This window comes from Scomber scombrus, chromosome 17 (assembly GCF_963691925.1).
Source record: "Scomber scombrus chromosome 17, fScoSco1.1, whole genome shotgun sequence".
NCBI classification, from domain to species: Eukaryota; Metazoa; Chordata; class Actinopteri; order Scombriformes; family Scombridae; genus Scomber; species Scomber scombrus.
The window spans coordinates 24,873,825-24,896,260 of NC_084986.1; the positions used below are offsets into that span (position 1 = coordinate 24,873,825).

Below are 22,436 nucleotides of genomic sequence, written 5' to 3' on the forward strand. Positions count from 1 at the left end.
GTTCACCTTTCATCATTCTCTCTTCCTCCTTCCTCCCTCATGTCAGAATTTGCACACTTGGATTTGCAGATAAACCTGAGATCATTGTACTGTATGTATTGACCTGGATCAGCTGAGACTGAGTGTAACATTGATTCAGCTGAGTGTAATTGAGCCAGCACACATTTTCCATGCTGTTTAACCTCCAGCAGAAGTTAGCGGTGTGTTTGCACCCAGATGTTTAACAGTATCACAGCTGAGCTGCTGCGTGGCCAGATGGATCACACTGACACAGTTTTCTAAGGGTCACAAACACACACACACAGATTTTTATTTAAGAAACACACACACACACACACACACACACACACACACACACACACACACACACACACACACACACACACACACACACACACACACACACACACACACACACACACAGTGTGATAGTCACAACCGGCAACATATTCCCATGAAGCTCTACATAACTCTTTTATCACATATCCTGTAATAGCACATGCGCACACACACACGCACACACACACACACACACACACACACACACACACACACACACACACACACACACACACACACACACACACACACACACACACACACACACACACACACACACACACACACACACACACACACACACAGAGCACAGTTATGTGGAGAATTACCAATGCACAGGATGTGATGTAATCCTCTCGTGTGCCAGTGAAGGCCAGTTAGGGCCAATGCTCATCTAGAACAATGGTCTGGATGTTAGATGAGGTGCAGTGAGAACAGGCAGGACCCCCCCCTTTACACAGATGGGGCAGTCTGTTAGTGCTGGGTACTGAACCTCACTACTATCAAACAGATATTAGCAGATAATAGCAGACTAAAGCAGAGTTAACTTTTTTTTGCAGACCATTGATTTTATCTAATTAATGAACTCATTAATACAGGCTGAGGCTTAATCTACATGTCACAAGTAAACAAAGTGATCATCTTCACTAGTTGATGTTCCATGGAACCTGAACATGGAAACATGGAAATAAACATCATTGTTCTTGCATTGCAGGGCAGAGCTAGTCAGCCTATTACATAACATAAGCCTGTCTGGATTCTTACTGTCTGTGTGTTTCACTTTTAGAAGAGACAAGGCTGAACATTACACTGTATCAGTGTAAAAATAACAGTTTTTGGTTCTCACAGGGGCAGGTTCTCTCATGTGCAGCAGGACTATTACTCTGCTGGTGTGTGTGTGTGTGTGTGTGTGTGTGTGTGTGTGTGTGTGTGTGTGTGTGTGTGTGTGTGTGTGTGTGTGTGTGTGTGTGTGTGTGTGTGTGTGTGTGTGTGTGTGTGTGTGTGTGTGTGTGTGTGTGTGTGTGTGTGTGTGTGTGTGTGTGTGTGTGTGTGTGTGTGTGTGTGTGTGTGTGTGTGTGTGTGTGTGTGTGTGTGTGTGTGTGTGTGTGTGTGTGTGTGTGTCCGTGTCCGTTGAGACTGTCTGAATATTACACTGGCAGATTACAAACTACAGCATTGTTTTCATAGATTTTCCTCATTCTGCTTGATATTATTTTCAGTCTGTGACATCTCATTGAGTTTCATGTCCAGGAGTGAACAGCTTGTGTGAAAGACTGTTTCCCTACTGAAGAACCTCAGGTCATGAAGGCACTTTGTAGGTCAAGCATGTGGGTCTCTGTTGTTTATCTGTTTATCTTTACAGCCTGCAGTATAATGGTGCTGATGACTGTCATAAATTGACCTCCCTGGACACAGTGACAACAGGTCTTTAGTGCTGTGTGTTTCCTGGATGTAGGAAATTATTAAAAGTTTATGTTTAGATACAAATGCTGTCTTGGTTTAATGTTATTTTAAAACTACACTTTATTTCAGGTGCCTGAAATGAAAAGAGAGCAGAGTACTGTTCATTTATGTGCTTTCTCCTGGCTGTTTTTGTTGTGTATCATGTGCTTTGTGTTTTCCGTGCTGGCACCGCAAACCCATTTTCCATGGGTACATGAACACATGGCATCATATTGTAACAGCTACAACAATATTACATCTGCTGCCGCTCGCTCTGATGATTTTTGTTCCAACCAGCTGTATTTGGGTATTTTGGCCGCATGCCATTGTGAACGTTTAATCCAGGATTAAGGGGGCAAAGTTTGATATGAAAAATTCCTCTGCTCAGGAAAAAAGGAATGCAGGGAGAGTTTTTTGGGAAGGCTAATATGATGAATGGGTTGAGACTGACGGAGAAAAACATAAAACAGATGAAAATAAAAGAAGGCAAGAAGGATTAAGTGGGGGCTGAGATGAAGCTGGTAATGAAGAAGAAAAAACGAGGAGATGATAGTTTAGAATCCAGTGGCTAATCAAATCCAGATTTACGCTCTGCTAGATTAGAGACAGTTCTCTTTTCATATATAGCAGGTTTAGACCATACTTTTTACTTTAGATAATAATCTTTAATTTGATGATGGTAAGATCAGGTTGAAAGCTCTAGAAAAGACTACTGAGTAGACCTTGAGATGTTATTGTGAAGCATATATACATTGATTATAATATACAGCAAAACATATATGGCCTTATAGACAGGAAGAATGATTACAGTAACCGGTACCAGTATTGTTTTAAAATGGGCTTAAATAATGTAAACCTATAGCTTCTTTTCAGTTTCAAAGCCTCTCAAAGCCCAAATGTCTCTATTATCCAACATGGGGTACTAATCCAGTACTGTTAATTAACAGGAGCCTAACAGATGTGAAGTGTGAGAAACTATTTCAGACACCCCTGGCTCTGGAAGTGAAAGACTGATTCATTTTTCACATATACAATGTTACGTCAATGACAGTTTGAGTATTTCTGCAGCTTGGATGGAAGTGAAACTCTCCCAGTTAAATCATCAGTATAAAAGATTGTTTAAAAAAAAAAAATTCTGTTTCTTTGATAAAAAGTGGAATGTAATGTTCAAGCCTGTAAAAAAGTTAGTAAAAGTTAACCACAACTCCTAACACTGTGTCTACACAGGAGCAGCACATCTTCACAGGATGTGTTCAAGTATAGGATCGGGTACATTTTGGAAGCACTCAAAGCTCAACTACCACTGTACCACAACTAAAAAACACAGCTGAAACACTTCCTGTCTAGACTATGGCTGGGCAATATGGGCAGAATCACATATCACAATATTTTTGACCAAATACCTTAATATTGATATTTTGACAATATTGTAGGGATGACTATTGGTGCTTTCACAACATTTTTACACAATGAAATCTTTGATAAATAATCATCAGTAATGTGGATATAATGACTAAGATAATAGAGCAGTCTGTTAAACTCAGAAAATGACATTTTTACTGTAACCCTAACCCTAACCCCCAGCCTTTAAAAGCAGTAAAAGACACAATATTAAGATGATGTCTTTAAAATATCACAATATCAATATAATATCTGAATCTTCATTCAATTCACTTTTCACTAATTATTGCAAATGTGTTTTATTTTGGGTAGTATATGTTTTCAGTATATTTCTCTATTTGTATAATATATGATGCATTGGGCTCCTCTATGTTTCATTCACAGTATTTAGGTGATTATGAGACAGGAATCAGTAAAAGTGTACAGTCATGCTATCACCCTGCATTACTTGATGTATAATGATGTGGCTAAAAACAAAGGCAGCATTTTGAGTTAATACGGGGGCACAACTGATCTGTCAACTTTTAGTCGGCAACCCTGGTAAAAACCTTCTGAAACCAGCGGTCCCTCCCACTTCACAACTTCACTGCAGTGATAAGTACGATCCCTATCTAATGGTCTTTGAACACATTTTGTAATATCTCAAATTCTTGAGTTTGGACACTTTCCACAAGACAGTCTAACAGAGCGTGAAGAACCCAGCATACCAACTGCCGCTGAAAAAAACCAGCCCATCGAGTCACAAACAGACCCTCAGTCAGTCTGCAGACAACAGAGGCCTCCTGCTGGCCTGAAGCCGGCTGTTTACCTGAGCTCGGCCCGTGGCTCCTCGCCAAGCCATGCCCAGTGTAACTCAATCTGAGGAGCACATGAATGCCTAGCAGAGCAGTGCCGCACCCAAACAAAGCACCAACCTCCAAAACAGCGAGATAATACCTGGGGTGTAATGCGGCTTGTGCTGTTGTGTGGGAATACACACTTGATCTGTAATTAAACTGTATTTACAGAGTATAATTAAAGATTAACACAGATCACATGGATCTGGTGTTTTGAAGTCAGAACGGTTACCTACATGCTGACATCCTGCTCGGCCATTCTGCTCGGTTCAGTTAAGCAGAGGTCATTATCTTGGATGTAACATGCAGGATGTGAGGATGTGTTCAGAGCTTTTAACCTGATCCTGCCAATGACTGAACTAATGTCTCCTGGCTGCTGGAAGAAGGGATTTCCCACAGTTGACATTCCTGATGTCATGTCAGCCTCCATGGTAAATTACAGAGCATCACTGCAGTCTGACTGGCACATGTTCCATTACCTATGGATGTTAAAGTGTCAGTTTACACCTGTGACAAAATGATGGTTCCTCTTTTCACTCTAGTGGTATCTATCCATACATATAGTATGTGTTTATTTGCCTTTGAAGAGTTTACCTCATGAAATAGTCTAGCCAAGGTGATAGACCACCCAGATCCTCACACAAGTCATCTCCTGATCAATTTAGCTTGTAGACAGTGGTCACAGTCTGAGGGTGAACCAGTTAATTCTGGTTGACGCAAAACACATCAGTATCGGTGAGCCTGCACAGGAATGTCATACCAGACACCAGATTCAATGAATGTAACAGGTTCATTTATATGTAAAAGTCCCTCACTCTTACTTTAATTGATAAAAACAAGCCTGGATAATATTCCTAGCTCAAAGGATAAGTGGCTATCAAAAGGTTCTTTGCCACGGACTTAACATTAGTATCGAATCAAGGGAGGACTATATCTGTAGCTTGTGTTGTTCTGGACCAAAGATCAAAATCTGTGATCTAGAACATCTCGTGCTTGACATTTGCAGTATGGTCAGATTGTTCATTTCTGGTGGTTTAAATGAGAGGTATAACTGTGTATCATCAGCATAACAGTGAAGAAATGCTGTGCTGCCGATTGTGTCCAAAGGGTGTAACATGTACAGAGAGAATAAAATTGGTCCCAGAATAGATCTTTAGGGTAGTACATGGGGGGTGCTAGCTGTTGATGATCTAAAATCTAAAAATTTTCTTTACCACACACATGAGTGAGTCCATTAATTCTGTTTTGGTAACTGCCATTAAAAAAACGTAACCTCAGATGTTATAAAGCAATTGGTTCCTAAATACTGAATTGCCCTGAATATAAGGTGACCCTGATTCCAACACTTTTCCAACACCTGTTTTTAGATATCTTTTGAACATTACTTCCATCATACATGACATACGTTACATATTCATGGAAGCTGTCAAAATGATTTCTTCCAGCATTTGCTGCTTATGATCTATGACAGTGATATTTGGCAGCTTGACATATTCTGTTTTCTGCAGCAGAGACCTCGGAAGACACTTTGGACTTGCTTTCACTTGTCATGAATTTATTACCTCTGTGGCAGAAAAACACAGTACATGTACCTTCAGAAACTCCTGCAACTACTTTATCCATTCCAAGAGAATATCTGATACCATGAACACATAATTGTCTAGACCCCAAATATAAGACGTCCTCACTTTTTCAGATGTATTTCCAGGAAAAAACACAACTCTTATGTTCAGACCAATAAGTTAAACGTTTAGAATGCATTTATTCCTGTAGTGTTTGATTCTTTGTAGCCTCTTTAATCTAATGTATGTCTTATTTGCGCTGATGTCATTAAGAGGCCGACTTTACAGCAGGAATATTGCTCGGCATTCAGCAGGCCCGTCATTCCCATCACTTGCTCACTTAGTGCTGAGACCGTAATTAGCTTGAATCTGCAGCGGGTGTGATGTAATTGTGTTACCACGGTAATGCAGCAACCGGAGCAGCTGTAAAACCAGTCTACCACTCTACTGGACTTCTTCAAAGATGTTATTGTTTTTATTCCTAGGGCCTCCAGAAGCGGTGTCAAACCGATTTTCTCTAATATTTTTGACATCATTATTGAGATGGATCGTATGATGTAGCAGTACAGTTCCATCTGACTCACTGCACAGACATTGTGTGTTTTGTGGGACAGTGGAGGTTTGGTTTTCCACTTGATTGTGCTTCTGCAGGGAGGTTGTGTGCTCATGTTGTGCTCCCTCTGGTGTTTTTTTTGTTCACTGTGCTGAATTGTGTGTTTTGTATCCACAGTATGGCAGAAGCCCCCTGCACTTGGCAGCCTACAAAGGCCACATTGAGGTTGTGCGTATCCTGCTCAAAGCTGGCTGCGACCTGGACATCCAAGACGACGTGAGTAGATGCATCTGTCTGTCAACCACGCCTTCCAGCTTGTGCTTCAGTCCTGATTGATGATTGACCAGTGGACTACTTCTGTTATACTGGAATCATTATAGACTTTAAATTCTTTCTTTTTTTAAAACACAAAAACAGCTTTAGTCTAATGACCTCTAGTGGCCTTGAATGGGACTCTTTGGACTGCCCGCTCGTGGGCTTTCCCTCAGGATGCAGACCCCCCTCCCCTACAGATAGCGATAACCCAGATCTCTGGCACTGCCAAATTCACTCTCTGTGGTCAATGAGCTCCGCAACAGGCTGCAGTCCATCCTCCACGACTGGAGGGAGCAGGAGCTGCAGACTGAGGCAGGAGGAGGAGGATGAGGAGAGGAGAAGACAGTGGAGGAGGGCTTGGAAAGAGCCTGAAGGATCAGGGAGAGTGAAGGAGGTTAGCCAAACCCTGTGGAAATCTGCCCCCTCTTCACCCCTTCATCCTTCCTTCCCCTGAAACTAAAATCCTCCTCCACTGCTGCTGCTGCTGCTGCTCTTATCTAGCTTGGAATGGCCGGCCTCTTCTCCTCTCCTCCCTCCTGTTCCTCCTTTTTTCTCTCATGGAAATCATCGCTCTCATGTCTAACCTGGCCTGCGAAGTGTCACTCACCACTAATCTGCTCTGTGTGCAGGAATTTGCATTTATGGCTGAGCATAAATGTGAGCTGCAGCTTTTTCTCTGGGACTGTACTCTGCACTGCTTTCACATGGTTGAATGAACCACAGTGGACTCAGAGTGTTTGAATGGAAGTGATGTGATTAGTTTAACTGCTACATTGGGACCATATTAACATCATCATTGTTTGAGTCTGTAACACCTCTGAGCTTTGGGATACTTATTGTGCTTATTGAAAACACTTAAAGAGAGAGTTTGTTTTTGGGGAATTTATATTATTTTAAATACACAGTATGTTCAATAACACGATTAATTGAGTTATGTGATGAAGTAGCTGCTCAGTACTCAGTGGTAGATAAACTTGTGTAGCACTCACAGCTGAATATTTCATAGTCTTTAGCTTATTAACAATGCTCTGTGATCTTATTTGGATATGCTGTTTGCACCATGATGCTGACGGCTGCATGGTATTATTTAGTTTTTACTTGTTAAATTAGGTTAAAATAACTGTTCAATTAAGCAGGGCTATTTCACTGGTCATACCTTTAAACTGCATGCAGAGACACAGGATAGGCATTTAAGAATCTGTTGTACATTAAGTAAAAATGAATCAAACTAAATCCCCAATAACAAAGCAATCTCTCTAAAGGAATAGTACAATATTTTAGGAAATACATCCTTTTGCTTTCTTTCCAAGAGTGAGATTAAAAGATCAATATCAGGTTTAGATGTTATATGCAGAGCTGGCCTAGTTTAGAATAAAGACTGGAATCAGGGGGAAACTGTTACACCAACGCCTGTAAAGCTCATAAATTAACATGTTATTTATTTATTTATTTTTTTTAAATCTACTAATCAAACAGAAATGTAAAAATGAAAAAATAGTTTGTGGTTTTAGGAGGAGTTATGTAAGTAAGTCACAAAAAAGATGATACAATAATACACACAAAAAATGTATGGCCATGTAAATATTCTTTATATATAAAATTATCAGCCGATATATCGATATTGGAATTTTTACTCCTTAATATCAATATTGGCTCCAAAAATCCATTATCAGTCGCTCCCTAGTTTCTATATACATATATACACATTCATATACAAAAACATATACAAAGTATAACAATGTAATGTGTTGGAACTATTTCTTGACAAACCGTGTATCCATTCGCCCAGTATCTTTGATCTGTCCCTGAGTCTGGTGCAGGTTCTAGTTTTGGTGTACAGGCATGATGGTAGCAGACGTGGCAGCCCCGCTGTGAGATCAAGACTCTGTGATAATGCACCCTGCTGTTTCTTCACTAGCTGTTTCCCCCCTGCTTCTAGTCTGTATATTCAACTACACATGATATTGATCTGGAGCTCCTCATCTCACTCTCAGAAAGAGCTGGCAAGCAAATTAGTGTAGCTCCCAAAATGAACTCCTTTAAACTTCATAAATACACAGATGAAGTCATGCAGAGCAGCCATTCATCTTTAAGGGTGGATTTCTTTCAATCCCATTAATATGCAATAACTAAGCTGACTTTATTGACCGTATCTTTAAATTGCTTGCAGTGATATACAAAGACTTCCACGTGTTTGTTCCACTCAAAGTAAGCAGGAGTTCATATTCCTATTCTTTCAAGAGAGTGTGTCACCTCTGACCAATGAAAGTCTTGTATCTCCAAGTTAACTTTTTAACAACTGAAACACTTTAAAAGAAAAAGTGAAGACAGATGAATTTAAATGAGATTTCTGAACCTTGGTGGCATGAAAATCATGAAATACCAGACTGGGGCTCCAAGATTTTCATGTGATGGAGTGTTTTTTTTTTTTTCTTTCTCTGGACTGATGCTGGTTTTCTTGTGATGCTTGTCTTTTCCTTGTTTGTTTATTCTTGTTTGTGAGCAGTTTCATCCTGTATAATGTGCCAGTGTTTGTTTGTGTGTGTGTGTGTGTGTGTGTCCGCAGGGGGAGCAGACGGCGTTACACCGGGCTGCAGTGGTGGGAAACAGTGACATCATCGGCGCTCTCATCCAGGAAGGATGTGCACTGGACAGACAGGATAAGGTGCACGTCAAAAGACTGAAACACACACGGAAGCTAGCAGCACCTTTATTACAGGGGAATTTCAAAGCTATCATAATTCCTGCATTAAAGCATCTGATAATCGGCTTAGCCTCATTCCACTATGAAAAGTAGGGTTTAGAGTCAGAGAAATTACAAAAAAGAGCTGTTCACAAAATTAGCTGGACCTAAAGTTTATAGATTATAAACATTTAACTTTTTTTTCTTGTACTTTGTTAGAGTCCCTTAACATTCTACACTTCATGATATACACCACAGATTTGACAAAGCTGTTTTCTCTATGTTCCAGTTCTTTACAGTCAACCACTTTAAAATAATGACAATTTACTTTTATGCTCAATATAAATGAAATCCAGGGTTGTGAAGGTTACTTTGGAAATGTAATAGCTTACAGATTACTAGTTACTCTATTTAAAATGTAATAAGTAGGGGTGTGATGATACACTCAGCTCACGAGACGAGACAAGATTTTAACTATATTTTTAAGAAAACTTCAATGAGGAAATACATGACTGTTCTTTTATTTGAAATTCACAAAATGGAAATTGAATTGAAATGTTTGAACTAATCATCTTGTAATGAATCACTTTTTCTACTTTCTAAATATATAATTATCATATGCAGTATGCAGCACTGTAAAAGGTTTCCCCATATAGATATTTTATAGATGGATCATTTTGGTATTTATGGAAACCATAAATACAAAAGTTATATACAATCACAAATACCAAATAAATAAATATATATAATATATACATATAAATGAAATAAAGAATCCAATTATCACAAATTATAACATATTGCTAATAAAAAAACACTGAAATAAAAGTAAATTGCACAAATCCTGTATCACATAAATACACAAGTAGAACAACATATAAATTGTGTTATAATTTGGTAGTGTGACTCATTTTACTTTTTTCATCATTAGGCTTCCAAAGCTGCGCTAGATTCCCTGCTACTCCTACTTCAGGCTTTCAGTGTAGAGACCTGAGGTTAACCTGCTCCTCTCCTCTTCTCTTACTTCTGACTGAGATCCTCTCAGCAGGTAGAAGCCATGAAGACATGACGTGCGAATGATCGATAGAAAACCGATCGTCTTTTTTTCTTTTTTTTGGTGCGCCCCTTAATTATAAGCTTTGCGAGACAAAATTCACTTCGACGAGAAATATCGTCGCGAGATCTTGTCACACCCCTAGTGATAAGTAATGTAACTATTTCAGTGACTTCATCAAAGTAATGTAACTTATTACATTTGATGACTTTTCTAATGTTCTAACCAATGTTTTCAGCTGTTAGGGTAAATGTTCCCATTAAGCACCAAAATCTAAGTTCAGCTGTTTTTCATGGATACTGACATGATTTATAAGAGAGATCATTTCTTATAAAGAAGATTTATCTCTAATTGTAAAATGTATTCATTAGTTCATGTAGATTTTGGAATATAAAATAAAGATATTTGATGAAAAAAGTCAAAAGTCTGTCATGAGTTTAATTGGTACGGTGACACCATTTAAGCTCATGTGTGTTCCAAATAAACCCACATCATGATTTACTTACTAAATAAATGTAAAAAAAAATGTTTACAAAGAATTAAAAACAGTAATATATGTATTCAGTAACATGTTAAATATTAAACAAAAGGGAAAAAACCCTCCTGAGTAAAATGTTAAAGGTGTGACTTCAGATGTAACCTCCTTTATAATCATCAACATTTTCATCAGTAACTGTCATTTAATGACACATTTTTCTCAGTAAGTGTAACAGATTACACTGACATTTATTTTGTAATTAAATTACCGCCCTTACATGGAACTAGTTACTCCCCAACAAAATTACACAAAGAAAAAGCTCACAACAGTGCTAGTACATACACTTGAGAATATGTGGAGAATGAATAGACCTTACAGTGTGTACGTTAGTATGGAAAAATGTAGATGTCAATGCATACACAGTGTGGCATAAGTTTTTATTTACTTATTTATGTTTTTGTTAAACTGTTTGTTGTGATGTATTCTGCAGCTGAAACATGGCCGAGGTGACAGTAAGAAATTCCATGTAGCACGTTAAACAATGACTGAAGTCTGATATCTTTAAAAAGTGTGAAGAAATCTGTTTATTGTATCTTTTCACAGTGATGGTGTAAAAGTAAAACATTGAAACTTACTATCACATTTAATCTAAATATTGAGTAGTACATGTTAGATTTTCTTTAAAGACGTGTAGATAAAACTACTATCAATGTACTGTTGATTTTTTCTACTATAGAGAGAACCTTTATTTGAGAACCAGGCCTCATGTCTGCCCTAATTTCCTGTTAATTATGAGAGGGCATCACTCTTGTCTTTACTGGAGGTCTTTTTATATGACGTCTGCAGAAGGGCTGAGTCAGCAGCAATCAAAGGAAATGGCAAAATAGGATTAAATAGTGAATGAAAAAAAACTGCAGAGTACTGTAACTGTAACTTGAGACTTGGCTGGTTTGAGAATTGATGTTAAAGTTGTAATGAATGTACTTCTTAATAATCTTAATGAAGGAGGAGCTTCTTCATCATTTCAAGTAACGTGAGGTTACGTGTTAGCATTGAGTCCAGTGGATCAGTCAGTGTGTTGTTAATGTGTCTGTGTTTGTGCTTTTCTGTCCTGCCAGGATGGCAACACTGCTCTCCATGAGGTGTCCTGGCATGGCTTCAGTCAGTCTGTCAAACTGCTGGTGAAGGCTGGAGCCAACGCCCACGCTAAAAACAAGGTGATTCTACACCTCACAAACTGGATTCAACGTATATAACATATACATTATACAGACATCACAATACCACTTGATACCACTTTGTTAATACATATATGGAGACGGCATGTCTTGATTGGAAAAATGTCTACGACGACGCTGATGTCCATTTGAAACAGTAAATATATAAAGTTACAGACTGTAAATGAGCATAGTTGTGTTTGTCACTGTGTGTTACAGTACACAATGTCTCCATGGATCACATTCCTTTATGCATCCCATATTTCATGTATACCTCTGTATACACACATGTACAGAATAGCAGCAGTGGCATGACTGACCTGAAGGCTGTTGCCATCAATGTCAGAATCTGAATACAGTAAAACTGAATAAGATAATAAGAATCAGATCTTAATAAACATGAATTAATAGTGACTTTCTCTCTCTTCCCACTCATCCTCCAGGCAGGAAACACAGCTCTCCACCTTGCATGTCAGAACGGTCATGCTCAGAGCTCCAAGGTTCTTCTCCTGGGAGGCTCCAGGCCCGACAGCAAGAACCATGTAAGTCTCCAGCAGGGCTGAGGTGGACTCACCTGCCACACTTTTCAGATACAAACACGAGTCTTCTTTCTCCTCTTGGTCCTATATCACACTGGTTCCCAACCTGTGAGTTGGAATCCCCACAAGAAGTCATTGGATTAATCTAAGAAGATAGGACAAGATAGGACAACAGAAAAAAATGTACTTCTGATTCCTGATTTCTCGAAGTTCTCCTTAAACCTTTTGCTTTATTTATTGTAAATTACTGTATTTTTACTCCAAGGACACAAGCCAAATTGATTGGGAACCACTGCTATAGCACATAACTGTCCATAAGTCCCATTACTGCTGTTGCTTTGGCTCCCAAGTGCCCAAAATCTGTAGCAAATTTAATGGCATTCATCTAATAGTTGTCAAGATATTTCAGTCTACACCAAAGTGGTGGGCCAACACATTGCCATTGCTATCCCTATATCTATAAATTAGAAACTACAGTCAATTTAAAAAAAAAACAACAACTAATTAGTTTCACAATTTGCTGTGATGAATACCTTTTTTTCTTCTTAATATTGAAGCTTGTAATCATAGAATAAATATAGACTCCACACCAAGGAAATATATTTAAATTCTAATCCTATTATTTAATAGCATCTTTTTAACTCTGAACAGATCCTCTCCTGTGATGTACAGATTTGGATTCACACATGAAAGACACAGAGTTAAAAATTCAACTAATTTTGGAGTGTTATTTATCGCCCCTCTCAACAAGCTAGCGTCACATGGTTGGTATCAGTGGATGCATCAAGTCATTTAGTTTCATATGACACCAGAATCTAACTTTAAAACTGAGCCTGCTACAGTCTCTGAAAGACAGTAACGCATTAATCATGTCTAAGTTTAAGTTTAAGTATTTCAAATGAATTCAAAATGTATCTCTTTGATTTTGACAGCACTGTAAACTACTCCACAAACAGGAGAATACATGAACTTGTTTCTTAAAGCAGCCTTTTTATAGGGACCTCATAACATTACCTCTACAGCTTCAGCTCATACTGATGTATATTAGATTAAATTAAACTAATGGTGCTGATCAATTTCAAATTAATCTGAAAGTAAAGTGATTTCATCTGCAAATTGCATTATGGGTTTCCTCAACACTTTAATTTAGCCGTGTATGTAAAATTTTAAGCTCCGTGATTGGATGTTTCTTGCACATTGGGAGCCGTATTGTCGGCAGGCTCGTACCTTCAACTTGTTATCAAAGAATCAGATAAGAGCTAAGAACCAGAGCAGAGATTCCTCACATTTCCCAACTGTGTAGTCAGTGCTCGTTATGTGGCACACGTAAATCAAACGTGTCAGTAATTGCATGTGCAGCTGTGTTTACCCTGCTGTCACACTGTGGCCGCTCCCCAGTTCAGAAGCTGAACCCTCTGCATTTCAAACGCGCCAACAGAAACACTCTCATTTCTAAGCCTCTTGTTAATGCAGCCAAGAAACACAACCTCCTTATTTCTGAACTTGGAGGACAAAACTGGCACAGCACTCAGTATCCCACAACCCAATGTGAACTGGTAGAATGTTTAATGTAGCACTAAGGCAAACTCCAACAACTGGTAAAGTCAGGTAATATCACATTACCATGTTATCAGGTGAATATGTAATAATACAGAAAATATTAAAAACCTAATGCAGGGTGTAAAAATGGAAGCCAGACATATATTTCTCAGGTTCACATTCAGTCAGTAAACATATTGGATTCTACATCCTTCATTTACATCCTCGGTTGTATACAACATCTGTTACTGTGCCATCATCACCTTTTTCTTCCTGTTTTTTCCCCCCAAGTTTTCCATCTCTTCATGTAAAATTCTCTTTGAAAACCAACTAATGTACCTTTTCTATCCACCTGACGGTCTGCTCCTGGCAGTCCACTGCTGCCACGCTACTGTTTACATGGCACACAAGTCTCCTAATTGTGAAACAGCGTGGTACATTTGCACTTCAAACATAATCCTCAGCCTCACGGGGTAGGGTGGGGGTGGGGGGGCTGTAGTTACTCAGCACAAAACAGATCTAAGAGGAGGTAGTGGATCAGAGGCAGATGTCCTCAGCTGTCCCCCTTGATTGCTGAAAGCTTTACTCATGTGATGACAGTCAACCTTCAATACTTATACAATACAGTGTGATTTTGTGGCAGGTGCTCACACATGCTCTCAATAACTGCCAGACTCTAATACAGTAACATGACATCGTTGAAATAATTTTGAAATGGTTGATGTGTTAATTAATAAGGTTTCAGGCCTTAAAAGAAATTCCTATATTGATTAATCTAAGTTTTTTTTTGTTTTTGGAATTGTTAATTAATTGTTATTCGTTAAAATGTCCAAAATTACAAATGCTCATTGCAACAACCTAAACTGATGTCTTTAATCTTTTTTGTTCTTTTCTCGAACCAACAGAGACCAAACTAGTCATTTTACTGTTCCCTGCTGTGTAACTGAGAAACACTCACAACTCGGCTCCAGTCATAGCTCAGTGTGATTACCCCCAAAACAATGCAAAAATGCCATAATGTTAGAGGAGCAGAGCAGTGAGTTTGTGCACTGTGCATGGAGAAGATAACCATATAAAAAAACCTGTCACGACCTGACATCAGCTCGATCATAAAGTAGAAAAAAAACTGTTGGAAAACCAGAAGGGATGCACCGATTGTGTAATTCTTGACCAATACTGATTTTTAAAATAAGAATTTGGCTGATAACAGATATATACCAATATTGATTTAAAAAAAAAAAATGATGTTATTATGTTTTGCTGTTATTTATTATTGTTATTTATTATGTTGTTATATTTAATAGCTTGTTTTAATTAATTCAGCCCATCATTACACTATCTTTGAATTTGCACAAATTCAGTCATACAAATGTATGAAATTATCTTAATAATAATAATAATAATAATAATAAATCAAACTTATATAGCGCTTTATGCGGTGCTCAAAGACGCTTTACAATTTCCCTATTTCCCTATTTAAAACTATGAAACAAATGTTTATAAGTTATAAAAGGTTAAAAAACAAACAAACAAAAGAAGACAAAAACAAAGGTTAAAACATGACGAGTCCAGTGGGAGCTAGGAGTTGAAGGCTAGTATGAAAAGGTGTGTTTTTAGTGCAGATTTGAAAGAGGAGAGGGTTGGGGAGATTTTGATGTGAGGGGGGAGTGAATTCCATAGGGTGGGGTCAGCAACAGAGAAGGCCCGATCACCCCAGGTCCTTCACTTAGTCCGGGGGACTTGTAGCAGGTTGGCAGGGACGGACCTGAGGGATCGGGAGGGGGCGTGGTGATGAAGGAGGTCAGCAAGGTAGGGGGGTGCTAAGTTGTTGAGGGCCTTGTAGGTGGTGAGGAGGATTTTAAAGTTGATTCTGTGTTTGATTGGAAGCCAGTGAAGTTCACGGAGGACAGGTGTGATGTGTTCTCTGGAGCGGGTACCGGTGAGGAGGCGTGCAGCAGAGTTCTGGACGTATTGGAGTTTATTGAGGACTTTGGTGGTGGTGCCGTAGAGAAGACTGTTGTTGTTACATACAGACTGTCTTAATTCATTTCCACAAGAAATGTCTCTTTTCCATAGCCACTATTGCTACTACTGTCTGAGCACAAATAACCACAACATCTGTGAATGTTTCCTTATTTACAATAGGCCGATATTTGATATTTTGGCTGATATATCAATGCATCCCTAAAAACAAGCATTCACAGCAGTCCAACAGCACTTCTACATATGTTTCCCTCATTATTTGCCACTTTGGCACATGACATTAATATGAACAGTAGACACTATCATCATAAATATGGCTGAAAATAAAGAAAAGCATATTAAGTCCCCTATAAACTTCAACAACACTGCCAACAAAACACAGTCCCTTTTAAGGTCCAGTTGTCAGAACAGCTTTATTTGGTTCTGCTGCTGGCTCAGCTGTCAATCAAACATTTCCTCAGCTCACACACTCAGAGGCTCAGAGAGTAAAAGGAACATTTGTGATTTTACTCTAAAGATCATTTTTTCTTCCGCTCAGGAAAAAAAAATATTAACAATAAACTTTAAAATGATGTTTGATTGCAGAAAGAGATCCATTGTGTTGATGGCTGTCATATAGATAAATAAAGATCTAGATAGATATATGTACATAATCTAATTATGATCTACATCATCACATTTCATTCAGAAAGTATTATAATGTATTTTCTCTTTGTGCAGAGACATATTTTAAATGTGGCTTATTTTCCAAATGAAAGTTTAATGTGAGTAAATCTTCTTCCAGGCAGGGGATTCATGTCTCCATGTGGCGGCCCGCTACAACCACGTGGCCATGATCCGCATCCTGCTGGGAGCCTTTTGCTCCGTGTCGGAGAAGAACCTGGTGAGTTACTACCTGACCTTACTAGCTGAACTCTGAACCATCATGTCTGTAGTTATTATATACAGTAGTGTCCACTATGGAATGTTTCTACTATTGATTGGAACGTTTAGCTAATGTTTAAAAAACCTGAAAAATTGTCTGGAGAGGAAAAGGTTCAGTTTCCTGCTGAAACAGGTGCACAGTTCTAGAAATGTGAGATCCATATTTAGTGAACGCATGGATAGTTTTGTGTTAGCGTTGTGTGTCAGTCTGCATGAGATCCTCTGTTTAATGCATAGGACTTAAATGTTCATTCAAGGAGCAAATGTCTTGGAGTTTTGACGACATAAACGGTACACTCTCACACCACCACCTCTTGTTCCTTGTGTGTGTGTGTGTGTGTGTGTGTGTGTGTGTGTGTGTGTGTGTAGGCTGGGGACACACCACTACACGTGGCAGCTGCTCTGAATCACAAGAAGACAGTACGTTTGCTGCTGGAGGCGGGAGCTGACAGCCGCATCTGCAACAATGTGAGCGCCCGCAGCCTCGTTCTACATCATTAATGCAGGAGAAGTGTTCATGCACTCACTTTGCCTTTTCTTCATCTTCAATTCAGCACACACTGCTGCTGTTAACAATCTCGTCTCTAGGGTTCTTCCAGCAGTATGCCGCTCCTGCTTCCTGTCGTCCGTTTAACGCTGCACTCGCCAACATTACACGTTGGTGACTCCATGTAGCACAAATTGGTCACAGTTTGTAATGTCAGGAATACAGACGTTAGATACAGAGAAGCTTTGTCTGTGGCCGTGTCTACAAGATTTAATATAATTATAGAATGAGTGAACAAATAAAGGCCAATCACTTCAAACATTTAATGCTTGTACAACATCAAACCTTTTTTTCCCTCCATTGCTGTTTAAACTACTATCGAGTAAATGCAACACTTCCTGTAGATGACTAACAGTGAAATCCTACCCAGAAAAGAAGGAATTGTTCCTATTGAGTTGCTGGAAGAAGTGTTGAGTTTCACTGACAGTAGCTTAACAGCAATCAAAACCATCATATTAACATTGATTACAAGTAATGACTGTAATTTCTCATATAAAGGCCAGTGTTCAAATAACAGCTCTGTCTCAAATATTAAGCGGAGGAGTGGCCAGCTGTTGCTAATAAAGGCCAGGGGGAGGGATTATTGTAACCTACAAACAACAGCTCACATGGTAAATTGAGTGTAATGGACTGTACATTACAGCATGAGTACAACAACAGAGTCATCACCACTCTGCTGCTCTGATGTCCTCTTTTATTTCATGAATAATGTTGTCTTACATTAATGAATGCCAGTTGAGTCATATTTGATGTGCTCCTTCATGATGTTTTTTTCATATAAATACTGCCAACAAAGGGAATCTGCTTCATGGTAGTTTAAAGGACAGTTTCACAATGTTTCACATGTTTTAAAGCAGCAGTCAGGTGTCCATATGAACAGTGAAAGAGGTTTTCCTCTCTGTAATCATTCCTCCTGTTCATACTGACTATTAATAGATCTCTTTCAAATGTGCTTTCAATGGAAGTGATGGAGGACTAAATCCACAGTGTGTCTACACAGTCATTTAAAAGTAGATGATCAGCTTCTATTGAGCTTCAGCAGTCTGAGTTAGTCATATCAAGTGATATCTGACACATTTACAGTCTTTTTAGCATCAAATTCCCTCTTAGTGTTTCCCTGTTGAGCTGTGGTGAAGGTATAGTAACAAGAAGACTTTGGTACTAAAACACTGTAATGTTGAAGCATAGAAGATGAAGATTTGACTCATTTGGACGACTGAAGCTTGATATCTTGCACAGGAGGAGGACTGTGAATTTAGTCCTCCATCACTTCCATTGTAATTGCATTATGAAGGGATCTTCTAATGGTCAGTATGAACAGGAGGAATGATTACAGCAAGAAAAAACAGATTTCAGTGTTCATATAGACACTGACTGTTGTTTTAGAACAGAAAACTGAAGAAATGTGAAGCCATCCTGTAACATCATTTGAGGGGTAGAGGCAGTGAGTGATGGAATTAGTGCTGTGCAAATGAACATCACACTGAATTAATTAAGATGCTGAATTAATGGAGGAGGTGTCTGTGCCACTGACGTCAGTATTTGAGAATTTACAGTATTTCATAAAGAAGGGTTTCAGTTAAGAAGACAAAGTGAGAGCTGCTCAGTAGTGAGTATAATGTGACTCAGTTGTTGAACTGATGGAATTAGTTCTTTGTAAATGTATCTGATAGTGGATTAATCATGTTAACATGGAGGATTGCATTAACTGGAAGTAGAAATAAAGCCTTGTCTCTGATTTTAGCCTGTTTCAAATTCCATTGAAGTTAGATGCTCAGTTGCAACTATGTGTTGTCATGTGTTGTCTCACTCTGTGTTTGTGTCTGTGTGTGTGTATGTGCGTGTGTGCGTGTGCAGGCAGGTCACACAGCTTTGGACCAGGCCAGAGAACACAACAACCCAGACGTCGCTCTTCTTCTCACCAAAGCTCCACAGGTAAATCCAGTAATGGTTTTGTTACATACAGATACACACACACACACACACACACACACACACACACACACACACACACACACACACACACACACACACACACACACACACACACACACACACACACACGCACACACGCACACACACAAAAGAAACAAGAGGTAGTGGTGTGAGAGAAGTAAAACTCATACTTAGAGATACACCTTTGTGCTCATATACTGTCATATACTGACTGACTATTATTTATTCTAAGACTGCTTTTTATAACATGAAAGCGTGGTGTGTAAAGAAAAAGAGAAAGATAATAGATTGTAAAGATTCTATGATCAGGAGCCTCGTTTATAAAATGTAAAATGGAATGTATATTTAATGTTGATGTATTTAAACTTACAAGCTTTGTGGCAAAGGCCTGGAAAAGAAGGCAGGATGGATACTACTTACTTTGTCTGATTATTTTTTAGTTTTATTTTTCCTCTATTGATTATTTATGCTGGATAATGTTGATCTGATTATGAAGGAAGCTTCCGTTACCTTATTTAATTCCTTAATCTTGTCTGTCTTTGTCGTTGTTATTTGGTGTACATTGTACTGTATTACACAATAATACAAATCTCAATCGATCAGTTATATAAAGCAGTATGTTTGATCCATAAATGCACCCAAAAATCATGACATTTATGAAACTGTGTGTGCATGTATGAATGCTCATATTTTTCTCTTAATAAATCACAATTAGCCTGACAATGTGTGCATGCGGGCAAATCTCATATTTAATTATACACACAAAATGAAAACTACAGTTGTACTTGGTCATATATGTGTTAGACATTTTTTTAATAAAAAATGCATGGTTCATTCTTTCTGCAGAGTGAAACCGTTGAGGAGATGTCTGAGTACCTCCCTAAATCCCAAACCTCTGCCCTGTTATGGACATCCTCTGTTGGATTATTTGCACCGAGTTCCTTCTCAGAACAGCTGAGAAGGAAAGAAGTCATTATCTGCGTGCACTTCATAACTTAACATTTAATCTCCTGTGTGTGTGTGTGTGTGTGTGTGTTCAGGTGCAGAGCTATGCACGTGGCAGGAGCGTGAGGAAGAGGAGAGACAAGCTAAAGGCAGAAGGCAGAGCTCAGTCTGTGCCCAGAGATGAGATGCTGCCCTGTAAGGTAAAACATTTAATGTGCCTGATGTATCTTCTTCCTCTGTGCCATAGAGCTCCACTGCTGTCCAGAAACTATAAAAAAACACATATATGAGTCAAACTGTTGCGTCACCATGAACACATACTGTAGTGTATTTGACCCAATCCCACACACATTATTCTACTGCCACAGATTCTCACTAGAACACCAAATATGAATTCATCCACCACAGAATATAGTCCCCAACAAATGCACTACTTCTTTCTGTTTGAGTAGCTGTTAACACACGCTGCAGTGTCCAGGAGAGTAATGCATCGACTAACTCCAACTTTATCCTGTAACAGTTTTCTCTTTGTACAGTATTCCTGCTTAAGAAGCTTTAAAGTAGTTAAAATGATCTTATTCCACGTGGTTTGACAGTGACATAAATATTGTGTACCAGTTCACAATCAGCTCTTTATTGAAGCTGTAGGATGTTTACACTCAGTGAAGTATACAAACCTAAAACCATGTTTATTATGACTCCACCATTCCATCCATCACATACAATATATGTAAATGTACACAAAACCGCTGGGTATCAATTCCCATATATTTTGTCTGAATTAGATACTTTAAAACAATTTTCAACGTCTATTTCTTAGTGTTGTTAATGTTTAATATTTTCAAATGTCCCAAAATGTTTTTACCAAACCCCCCCCTCCCTCCTCCTCTGTGCTTCCTGCAGGACAGTGCATCTGCTGCAGATGACACGCAGAGCAGTGACAGAGTGGCCTGCAAACACGCTGAGGTGACAGAGTCAAACACCAGGAAAGGAAAGAACAGGAAGCAGAAAGAAAAGGTAGCTTCCTGAATCACCTCACTTTTTGGTCACAGTGTGGCTGATGGAAGGCAATGAGCAGCGATAAAGAGGAAGAATAATCACTAACCTCATGTGTTGCTGATGTTGCAGCCGTCTCTGTCTGAGCCGCTCCGCCGCAAAGAAACCAAGCACAGCGAAGCCTTGCACAGGAGGAAAGGCAAACTGAGAGGAGTCTCACCTCATACACCCATCCCTCCACACAACTATAAAGCCTATCAGCTCTACACACTGTACCGAGGAAAGGATGGTAAAATCATGCAGGTACGTGCACTCACTGACTCTACACTCACCATACATGTACACTCTCCTTCCCACTTCATTAGCTACACCTGTGCAATCTCATTCAATCCAATACAACAGCTCTGCTTTAAATTCTACTTTTATGAAGTTTATACATTTTCAATTTGTGTTGACATTGTAATAAAAAGTGATAATTTTACTTTATGTTTATTACTGAGTAGTGGTGTTGTACTGAGGTGCATTATATTGAATGGTGTTCCTAATATTTCCCCCCCTCATGTATGTTAATGGAGTGGATAAAATATTAGGAACACCATTCAATATAATGTATGCTAGTACACCACCATCACCCACTATGACCTCAATATCAGCAAAAACTGAAAACGTATAAACTTCATAAATGTAGAATTTATAGCAGAGCTGTTGTATTGGATTACATTATATTGCACAGGTGTAGCTAATAAAGAGGCCGGTGAGTGTATATAGCTTTAGCTGTGATGCTCCGGGCATTCTCTCAACCAGCTTTATGAGGTCGTTACCTGGAATGCTTGAAGCAGTTTTCCACATATGCTGAGCACTTGTTAGCTGCTTTTCCTTCATTCTGTGCTCATCCTAAACCTTCTCTGTTGAGTTTAGGTCATGTGATTGTGGAGGCCAAGTCATCTGATGCAGCACTCCACCACTTTACTTATTGGTAAAATAGCTCTTATATAGTCTGAAGGTGTGTTTTGGATCACTGCTGCTGAATTGTGTGTTTGCCAATTCAAGTGCTCCTTTAATTCTGAATAAGTAGCCAACAGCGTCACCAGCAAAGCAACCACACAACATCACACCTACTCATCCA

The 22,436-nt window shown here is 38.9% G+C and overlaps 2 protein-coding genes across 2 annotated transcripts in view; both read left to right on the forward strand.

The window, feature by feature from the left end:
* The window catches only part of ube2j1 (ubiquitin-conjugating enzyme E2, J1), a 210,083-nt gene that overhangs the window by 128,825 nt on the left and 58,822 nt on the right, over positions 1-22,436 (forward strand). The gene's annotated exons all lie outside the window — the stretch shown is intronic.
* ankrd6b (ankyrin repeat domain 6b) overlaps positions 1-22,436 on the forward strand; it is a 31,511-nt gene that overhangs the window by 1,650 nt on the left and 7,425 nt on the right. Inside the window, exons 2-11 of the mRNA XM_062437405.1 lie at positions 6,312-6,410; positions 9,016-9,114; positions 11,783-11,881; positions 12,325-12,423; positions 16,727-16,825; positions 17,236-17,334; positions 19,271-19,348; positions 20,410-20,514; positions 21,218-21,331; positions 21,443-21,613. Of these exons, the coding sequence (XP_062293389.1) occupies positions 6,312-6,410; positions 9,016-9,114; positions 11,783-11,881; positions 12,325-12,423; positions 16,727-16,825; positions 17,236-17,334; positions 19,271-19,348; positions 20,410-20,514; positions 21,218-21,331; positions 21,443-21,613 (1,062 nt within the window). The remainder of the gene's footprint in view (positions 1-6,311; positions 6,411-9,015; positions 9,115-11,782; positions 11,882-12,324; positions 12,424-16,726; positions 16,826-17,235; positions 17,335-19,270; positions 19,349-20,409; positions 20,515-21,217; positions 21,332-21,442; positions 21,614-22,436) is intronic.